The 9,971-nt window shown below is 40.2% G+C and overlaps 1 protein-coding gene across 5 annotated transcripts in view; it reads left to right on the forward strand.

Moving 5' to 3' along the window:
• The window catches only part of VPS13D (vacuolar protein sorting 13 homolog D), a 79,229-nt gene extending 70,871 nt beyond the window's left edge, over positions 1–8,358 (forward strand). For all 5 annotated transcript variants that reach the window (XM_080358633.1, XM_080358634.1, XM_080358635.1 and 2 more), the window contains 3 exons: positions 2,784–2,915; positions 5,633–5,873; positions 6,654–8,358. In XM_080358633.1, the coding sequence (XP_080214759.1) occupies positions 2,784–2,915; positions 5,633–5,873; positions 6,654–6,785 (505 nt within the window). In that variant the 3' untranslated portion in view covers positions 6,786–8,358. The remainder of the gene's footprint in view (positions 1–2,783; positions 2,916–5,632; positions 5,874–6,653) is intronic.
• The last annotated feature ends 1,613 nt before the right edge of the window (positions 8,359–9,971 follow it).

The following is a 9,971-nucleotide window of genomic DNA, read 5'->3' on the forward strand; positions in this document are numbered from 1 at the left end:
GAAATTACCAAGCCATCCTAAAATCTTTAGTACTTTGCAGTACTGGTACTTTCTCTCTGACCTGCTGCTAAGCCAGCTGTTAGAAACCAGTGTTCACTGGTGTGGTCTGGTTTCCATGAAATAGGTCTGATTTTAACGGCCCTATTTCTTGCTCATTTTACAACAGTCGTGCTTGCAATGCTTTGGAGACCTGTCTCACCGTATTACAAAATATTAGAGCAAATAGCACAGTTGAACGTTTAACTGAAAGATGGTTAATGTAAAAACCATTATGCACTGTTGTTTCTCACTCCCATATGGATCATTATCTAACTTTCCTGAATTCATAATAGGAAAGTGTGCAAGTAAAAAGTTATTGATTGGCCAATAGTTAATTAAAAACTATATTATGCGTCAGATATTCACTCTTTAAACTTGTCAATAGAAGCTACAGGTGCTGTAGAGAGGTTTAACAGCCAGCGGGGACTTCTTGGATAAGTGAAATTTTGCCATGTTACTGGTTTTGGAAGGTAGGCAGTAGGACAAGTAGCAAGATGTGAATTACCCTGGTTGGAACCCTTAATTTCTTTGGAACTTTGCCTCAATATTGTGCATTTTATGAAGGCAAACACATACTTTTATTTACTGCTTTGTAAGACTCTAACAGGTAAAACCAGACACTTTGTTTCTTTGTCCAGCTCTGGTGTGGGTTCTGAAAGAGAACAGTACTGACATGTTACTGTACCTGCTACAGGTCAGTCCTGCTTATATGTGAAAACATGTAAGGGGTGTGAGAGGTGACTTGCTCCAGAATCGCAGCACTTAATAGTGAAGTTCGAACCACTGCATGCAGCTGTTATTCAATTGAATCATTTTAAGTCGTACATAGGCTGCGTAAGTCATCTGTTTACCTAGTGCTTACGTTATTCTGATTCAGAGGAATGCTACTCATGCAGCAATACAGTTTTCAGACATTGTGCTCTTTGCAAATGAGGAAAACTAAGTACCTTTATGTGGCAAATTGCAGTTTTCATACTGGCCTTTTTTAGTTTGGATTGTATAACACTGTAATTAATGAACGAACACCTAACGAAAAGCAAAAGCAGTGCAGCAGGACAGGTAAGGCACTAACAACATCTGTCAGCAGAGGTACCACTGAAAATTTGACTAACAGCATTTTACTGGCACCATTGATGACAACATTTGTTATGGTTTCTTAAGCCCTTGCTCTGTTTCACATTCTTTTAGTTGGAGAATTTCCACTTTTCACTTCATCCTCCCTGCTGACAAACTGACTTCCCATCTCAGCATAACCACAGTTCAGCGGAAGTCAAGAGCTTTTAGTCTATCCAGAAGTTTCTCTCGAAGTGGCTCAGTGAGAAGCGCTGCTGCTGAGCCACTGTGCTTTGTTTCACAGGTCAGGGATGTAATAATCTCATTAACAAATTCAGAACAGATAGTCAGAGTGTATTAAAAATATCAATTAGCTGATGTTTTTCTGTGCTGTGCTGCCTTGTACACCTTGTCTGCAAAATACATTGTTGACACTAGACAGTGGCAGTAGCCAAAACCACTGAACGACCAGTGACCCAACGGGAGAGCAGCAAAGATGATATTAAGAGATTCTGCTCCAGTAACATTTAATGCAGCCAAGAAGGGGCAAAAAACCAATGCTGTCACCATTAAAAGGTGCAGGTGACAAAGACTCAAAGGAAAACGAATTTTGAAAGGGTGTGCGGGTTTGGGGTCTGGGACAGGGCTGCTGAAGGGAAAGGTAACAAAGCAACAAGGCTCCAGAGGAAACATCTGCAGAAGGCAAAGCTTAGAAGGTAAGTGCTCATGTGTGCTATTGCCAAGCAGCTTGGAAAGAAAATGTGTTGTTGCATGGGATTTTTTTTTCCTGTCTTTTGATCAAAAAGGATAGAAGCAGTTCATTGTACAGGATCTTACAGAGCACCGAGATGGGAAGTACAGAACACTGATCAGAAATGGTGCCTTTGGCTTGGAAAATTACTCTATCAGTAGTAGCCTGAAAGAGATAAGAAAGCTCGTGGCAGACCCGGAGTGATGCTGTCAGAAAGGACAGAGAATAGAGCGGGGCCAGGCAGTGTGAACACAGTTCTGCAGGGGTTGGGCGTTTGAAAAGCTTAAAGGAATTCAGAATATTATTTTTTAACAAAATAGGGCTAAGGGAGGACCCCAGCCTGCAGGTCTCTAGCACTGGCGCCAGTATCAACCTCTGTCTGTTAGGCCACATGTGTGTCTTTTTTTATTACCGTCATTTTCTAATAGATGCTCAAGAAAAGTGAAGTCTGCTGAACCCTACTATGGAGACCAACTGGATTTTTCTTTTGTCTGAACCGCATGTTCCTATTTAACCCTTCAGTTTTCACACCACTGACACTGCCCATCAATGTGAGCTCTATCTAGATTGATGCATTCTTATTTTCTGTCGAGAAGTGAGAAGAAAACAGTAAAACTCTGCTGAGAAATAGATCCCAAGATGTGCAGACAGGGTACTCAGTTTAGACTGCTGCTTATTACTAGAGCACGCTGCCCAGTACTTGTGGAGGAAAACTGAGAGACGTTCCTTTGCAATGTAAAACTACAGGAGCAGACGCGTGGCTTCCAGCTCAAGTATTACAGAATCTATAAGCTGTATCTGTGAAGATCTTGTGTTTTTAAATGCTTTGTCACACCTCATATTTCATAATAAATAAAACTCGGTGTGCTGACAGGATTCAGTGGAAGGAAAAGCAGTGCTGTTGCACTAAGTCATCTTTCTGCCTCTATTTTACACGTAGGACACAAGCGGAGAGGGTGAGGAAGCCGCGCTGCTGTCGAGGACCTCAAGGGCTCTTGCCCCGCTATTTAGAAAGTCAAGCAGAAGGACAAGAACAGCTCTTCAAATTGACCGACAACATCCAAGATGAGTTGTAAGTACTGACTTTCACGCGTATCTGCGTTTCCCCGGGGTCAGTGGTCAGGCTGCGGGCGCCGTGTGCCGCTTCTGGATTCCCAAGAGTGTGAGATCTGCCACTTGCTTGCGGCCCTGTGATCTTACACTCTCATTAATCCTGTTTTAATCTCACATAAAGGTTTCTACGCGTATACAGTCTGGCTGCCAGGTAGGGAGAATTGACTGAGTGCAATTTGTGACCCAAAAAAATCACCAGCTTTTTCCAAGTGTACCTCGTAAGCAGATCAGTGGGCTTTTGTCATCAAGTCACACCATTCGTTCACTGTGACTTTCGCCATTAGGAGAATTGTTCAACAAGAAAACAATGTTTCTTGTAATGGAAAATAAGTACAAAATTATGCCTGTGACTTTTATCCTAGTATCATAATCAGAAACACATTTAAAGACCTGATTATTTGCATATTTTCCTTCAGAGTTAAATCCATAAAAGGGGGTTTAATACCTTGCTCTACTGTTCTAACTAAATGTTTCCACATTTTTTTCCAGTTAGGCTCACTGTTTCACTTCTGGAAAATATTGTGTAATTACTTCCTGATGTTGTTAAAAAACCCACAAATTCTCTGGAGATCTGGTTGCTTCTACTTTGTTCTACTGGATCATGTTTCATTTAATTTTTTATTTTATTAATTTGAGATCTTTTTAATACCGTAGAAGTATGGGTTAAAAAAAATAGTAACTTGAAGTAGTATCTTAAAAGGTTAAACACCCAATTTTTGAGAACTAGACACAGAGAAGAAACAGTTGGCAAGAGAAAATGGGTAATGATGCATGACTCAAACTTAGAACAAAATGTAGAGCTTGAACTACAAATTAGCTAATGTTTCTATGCTTCACCATTAAATCACAGTCCTCTGTTTCCATTCTTCAAAATATATACAGAACACCAGTAAAAATCTTGTATGGAAAAGTAGATATAAAATCTGTTGTTCTTATGCAGAAAATCCAACCGTGTAGGCTGCCTAGTGGCTTGCGCTGAACCTTCTGTAGCTTTAGTGCTGCAGTTCTCTCCCTGGATGTCCCCCGTGCCACCATACATCAGGAATGGAATACAGCTGTTCTGCTTTTGGGGATACATAAAACATTCTCAACTTCGGCAGTTTTGCTGTGACAGTTGCAAAGGACAGCACTGCAGTGTCAGGGGTTTCTGATATCACCTTTTAATGCTCTTTCCCCGCTGGCAGAGCAGCCAGGCCCGACAGCCACAGGTCTCCTGTGCTGTGCTCTGGTGGCAGTCTGCCCCGAGTCTAAGGCGGGATCGCTGTCAAACACTGTACTCGCTTTTATGTGCCTCTCCAAAGGAACAAGGCCATTATTCTGCAGGCTATCATGCTGCTCTATTTTAAAATTAAGTTTTCTGTGACACTTCATAAAAAATAGCACTCTCCGGTCTAATTAACTTATTTCAAAGGCAAAACCTTACCCCGGGGTGTTTGAACTCTGATGGAAAGCTGAGGGGGAATTGCTCATTTCAGTAACTGTGTTAACATTGTCTTTCACCTAAGGGTTTTTTTAAGCTGAAATACACATTTTTTTGTCCATTTTGTTTTGCTTTAAGGAACACTATTCAATAATTCAGAGTAATTTGTGCCAAGTGTTGCTTAAATGGTAGAACCAATAGTAGTTCTGGAGAGGGTAAGCTTTTCTGCTCTAGTGACAACTCCTGTCTCAAAGACAGAGCAGTATTTTGCAGAATGTGTTAGGACAACAGCAGACGGATTTGTACAAGCACTGGTTCGGAAATTGTAATTTTGAACCTACCCGACAACATATGAGAATCTTAGTTTTACAGATCTGCTTCCGCTGCTGTGGGTTGGTGACACAGCATTATTACTGTTTTGCACTCTTTCTTAGTTATGAGCTCATACTTAATTTTCTCAAGTTTTCAGCATTAAAAAAAAAAAAAACCCAAAACATTAATGAGGTTCATTTCAGTAGTAAATCAGAAGTGGGGGAGAAGCGTTTGTGTCTGAAATACCTATTTCACTTTTGCATTCCTTACTGGTGTTTTTTTAACACATCAACTTTCTCAGCCATCATAATTCTCGATATTCTTAACTCACTCTTTTCTACCTCCGCTATTCATCACTCAGCCTAATCTCTCTGGGGAAACCCGCTTGCTGCTTAACCTTTCACCCCAGTGTTAAACAGCTAATTTCTCTTTTCTAGCTACTGATCCAGGCGGCAGGTTAGACTTGGTTTTTGTTTTTCAAAGCCAGAGGAGGTGCGTGGTAAAGGGAAGCACAAGCAGGTTTACAATGTGTAGAAGGATAATGCTCTTGTCATAAATGTCTGCAAACCTTTCATGTATCAGCAATGAAACTGAACTTACAATTAAGTATTAGGGCTTGCAGTGCTCCAGTGCAAGGAAATTACTCTTCCTAAGCCTTGTTAAAGGATATTTTTATATGCCCTTTTAATGACCAAAGCTAGAAGCCAGGCATTCGGCACTAATACTTGATTTACAGCATGATCTTTTTTAACTGGGTGAGAGGGTACTTCATCAGCTTGGTTTTTAAAACATTTTAAATTAAATACAGATGAATTGTACTTGTTATGCTATTAATTTTTCTGAAAGACTTCTAAAGGTCACTCAAAACATCACAGGTGAAGACACTTGTAGTTTAGTATTTTTAGCTTAAAGAGACTAATATTTCTTCTTGTTCTTTTTTGCAGCTTCATAGCAGTGGAGAACATAGACAGCTACTGTGTTCTCATTTCATCGAAAGCTGTGTATTTCCTGAAGAGCGGTGACTACACCGACCGCGAGGCCATCTTCCTGGAGGTCAAGTACGACGATCTCTACCACTGCCTTGTTTCCAAAGACCACGGGAATGTGTATATACAGCTGACCAAGAAAGCTGTGAATACAAGTAGTGGTGTAGCAATGCCGGGTCCATCACAACAAAAACCCATGGTAAGGATCTGGCACTTATTGTTTCATTCCTGGGGGGTTTTCTTTCCCCTTCATGCCTGTACTGATGCTGAAAGTGTTTGTACATTAGTGTTGCTTTTCCTAACAATGAAAACTTTGAAAATAGCTGCCGCCAAGAAGGTTTAGGTGGTAACAGAACTCACTCCCCAAACTCCAGAGAAATCTGGAAAGCAAAATTGAAACTATTCCTGCAGGCAGAAGAATTACAGTGGGAAATGTGTATTTACCTGAGAAGGGCTTTTAACTTTGCAGCGCATACATGAAACTTCGCTACTTACTCTAGTCTTCTCCTCCTATACATAGTACTTTTTTACTGCAAGGTATCTAAGATTGGAAAGAGTGTTCATGCCATGCATGTAAAAGTTAATCAGAACTCTCGCTTCTAAAACCCATTACACTCTTTTTCTTTGGCTTCATTACAGTAGTTGCTGCAGGGTCTGTTTTACAGACAAGGTTACAAGCTCACCCCTGACCCCAGTCAGTTTACATTCCAAACAGATAAGCCAGATAAAAGGTAGGAGGGGAAGCAAAGGAAATAATAACTTCAAATATTGCAAATGTTTCTGCTTGCATCCTGAAATACCTCCGTCTGTTTACCTGTCTGTCCCTCTTGCACTTCTTCCTTAGCTCAGCACTGAGAAGGACCCTCCAGTGCACCATTTCTGTACCCAATGCTTTCAGTCAGTGCAATAACAAAACCGTTACATTTTGCTGTAGATGATGGTGGTAGCACATTAAGAAAAATCACATTTCTTTTTGCAGGTGAAAGTGAAATCTGAAGTTCTTGCAGTAAAGCTATCTCAAGAAATAAACTATGCAAAGAGCCTTTATTACGAACAACAGCTTATGTTAAGACTCAGCGAAAATCAAGAACAATTAGAGCTGGACTCTTGAAACCTCTTCCTACTGCCAGAGTGAACCGCAAGTATCCATCTGGAGCTGATGATACTCTGTAACTGCAGAAAGTACTACATGGGAAGGAGAAATACAGTTTTAGTATTTAGCTAAACAGAATCATTGTGCGTAAGAAAAGGGAGTTGGGCTTTTTTTTAAAAAACATTAGTTGTATAACAAAGATAGAGCTGAAATGCATTTGGTTCTGGGAGAAGCCCTGTATTTTGCTAACATGTATATATGTAAAAGTGTTTCATGTAAATAAGTACAGACCAGGGTGTTGGTATAAATAGAAGTCTGTTTACTGTGTAAAGAAATTAAAGGAGATATACTGAGTCTGCACTACCTGAAACTAGCCATTCTCTCTTTTTTTTTTCCTTGAGAAAGCTGATTTTCACAGTGCAAGAATGTAGATAAAAGTTTAAAAAATAAAATAAGGAGTTAATTGCAGATGCTGGAGCACAGATGTCCTGTTGTTTGGAGCTTTAACAGTGTGATTAGGGTGCATTGTTTGGGTTGGTTATTGGATTTTTGGGGTGTGGGTTGGTTTGGTTTTTTCTTAAACCACTAATACAGATAAGTGCACATATACCTAGTGTTCCACTGAAATTTCATCCTCAGTTGTAACAAAAATAATTGCATTTTGTTAAATATTGCAGTGAAGACTCACTAATTCAACTACATTTTCAAAATATTAGAAAACAAGCAGCTGATTCTATTCTCAATGCAGCACCCAGACCCAGCAACGTCTGCACCGCTTCTAAATTGTTTTAAAAATAGCTCAAGTGAGCAGCCTTGGAAATGGAAATCTTGCGTGTTTTCCTTCACTCGGATGGTGCGTGTGCACGGGTGTCGGGTTGGTGTGAGTTCTGCTGGTGCTGGAAATGCTGGGGAGGTGGGAGACAGAAAATCACTGTGCACTTGTCTTCATGACAATGTCTTCAAAATTAAACTTTTTGAAATAATTAACATGCTTTTTCAGATGTTGCACATCAATCAGTATTGTCTCATCAACTTTAACCATGCTGAAGCTTGAGAAATGAGTGTACCTACCTTTATTCACAGCAACCTGGACATCTCATTTTCCAGAGATAGTTCGGCTACCGTGCTGAACACCCACACAAATACGGCATTTTGTTGGGCCAAGTTCAATGTGAATGCCCAGCTTTCCTAAAACTTCTGAGTAACCCACATTCTACAACCATTATTTTGTAAACCTTTGACTCAAAGCAAGGAGACCACTATAGCTTTATTTTCAACCTCGTTTACTTTGTATAATAATAATACCTCCTTTCATAAAGACATACAGGAATATTTTTAAAGTTAGAAATAAACCAATTCTCAACTCCTGTAAAGCAAAAGGCAGAGGATTATTGTCTAAGGAGAAAACATGGTATCAGTTGATGTGTGTATGGTCTGCGACTGGAAATCAAAATCCATAAAGATGCATTACACAAATGAAACTGATATAATACATCACTTTTGTATATCCCTCTGTATAATTTTTAAGTAAAATAAGGAATTCAACAAGCACGTTGGCTCAAAAGTGCTTTAATGTCTCAGTCCTGTCGGACTCTGCTACCAAGACTCTGTGCTTCTCTCTCGCGTAGAATTATTTCTTAATGCGGCAAGTATCTGCCTGCTGAAGATGGTAAGTAGGTGGGGAAGGAAAATAAAAAGTAGTTCACAGCTCAGTGTTGAGAATTTACAAAATGGCTTGAATACTGACGTTTTGTAACAATTACATAAGGAGCTGCCATGCACACAACTGAAATTCAACAGTACACATACCCTTTGAGTTACCTGAACTCAGACCCATAGTAAGAGATCTAATTTGTGTATTTCTTCTGGACTGTGTTTAAGCTGTTCTTTTGACTGTTAATAATGATTAAAGAGAATATTATTTAAACTTTTGAAAAGTGTACCCACTAGCCTAGATGTACCTGAGTACCACAGATCGTAACTGGAGTTGCTCACTCGCCTATAGAGAAGGCGGTTTTCTCTTAATAGTAGAGCATGCACACAGAGTGATGCACAGACCCAGCTGAAAGCAGCACATTGCCTCGTGCAGCGTTCCAAAACAAACTGAATCAGACCTGTTGGCTTTTTTTTTTTTATAAAAAGCACAAATGATGTTATTTCTTGCTGTAACCCAACTATTTTTATATAATTTCAGAACTCTCACTGTGGACTTCCTATTGCTGTTGGCACCACTAACATTGTTACTCAGTGAATAAATATAGCTTTTGGACTCCTGGAATCATACTCAAAAATAGTTTACAGAAGATGTGGAGATGTGCAAGTCTCCAGCTTTCACTCAAATTCTTAAGGACTCAAACACAAGCTGTAAGCACGCAAGGCAGTATCAGAGCTGCATTTATCAAGTTGTGCAAAGTTCTTGAGCTCCTGAGCCTGCTGAAGACAGTGCGCTTACCTCGCCTGGCCCGGTGCGCTGGAGGCGGGGGGGCTGCTGCAGCGATGTAAGCACATTGAGTCCTCACATTTCAGAGGCTGGGGAGGGAAAAATACACTAATGAGCAACAGTGCCACAGCTTTCTGCCACTGCCCACTCTTGAGCATGCAGCCAATACAACTCAGGGAAGACACTGCTTTTTCATGCCTCTTTGCTCAAGTCTTCATAAAAAGCTGTTCACACTCTAATAAAGACTAAATAACCCAGCAACTATGGAGGTGGTAGTTCAAAAACCCATGCAGTGATATGCTGAAGTAGAAATACTTTAGACTGTTAGCTTTGATTTTACCTATATTGTGCTGCAAACTGTACAACTTGTTCTCTGCCTACCCTGACCAACTTTGTTTTCTTGCTGGAGGTGCCACTGAAGAAATGTAAAATAAAGATTATTGACAGGAGTTAGTTCACCATAATCCTCAAGAATTGTAATAAATTTATTCCACCCACCTTCTTCATGTGCCCTTACTTGCAAAACCATTAATTTATGTGCAAGAACAAAAAATTACTGTAGAGGAGAGGAATGAATAATTCTCTAAGTTAGACAAGTGCCTCTTGAGTGGTGAAAGAGCCCTCAAGACTCTTCTTACATCACATAATTCTGCTGTTTGAGGTAAACCTGGGCAACCCCCAGAACACCGGTTGTGTCTGTCAAACCCAGACTTTCACACTGCATTTCTCTGACCTGAACACTCAGTCTGCATTTCAGATGATCT

Source organism: Nesoenas mayeri (genome assembly GCF_963082525.1).
Source record: "Nesoenas mayeri genome assembly, chromosome: 24".
Taxonomy (NCBI): domain Eukaryota; kingdom Metazoa; phylum Chordata; class Aves; order Columbiformes; family Columbidae; genus Nesoenas; species Nesoenas mayeri.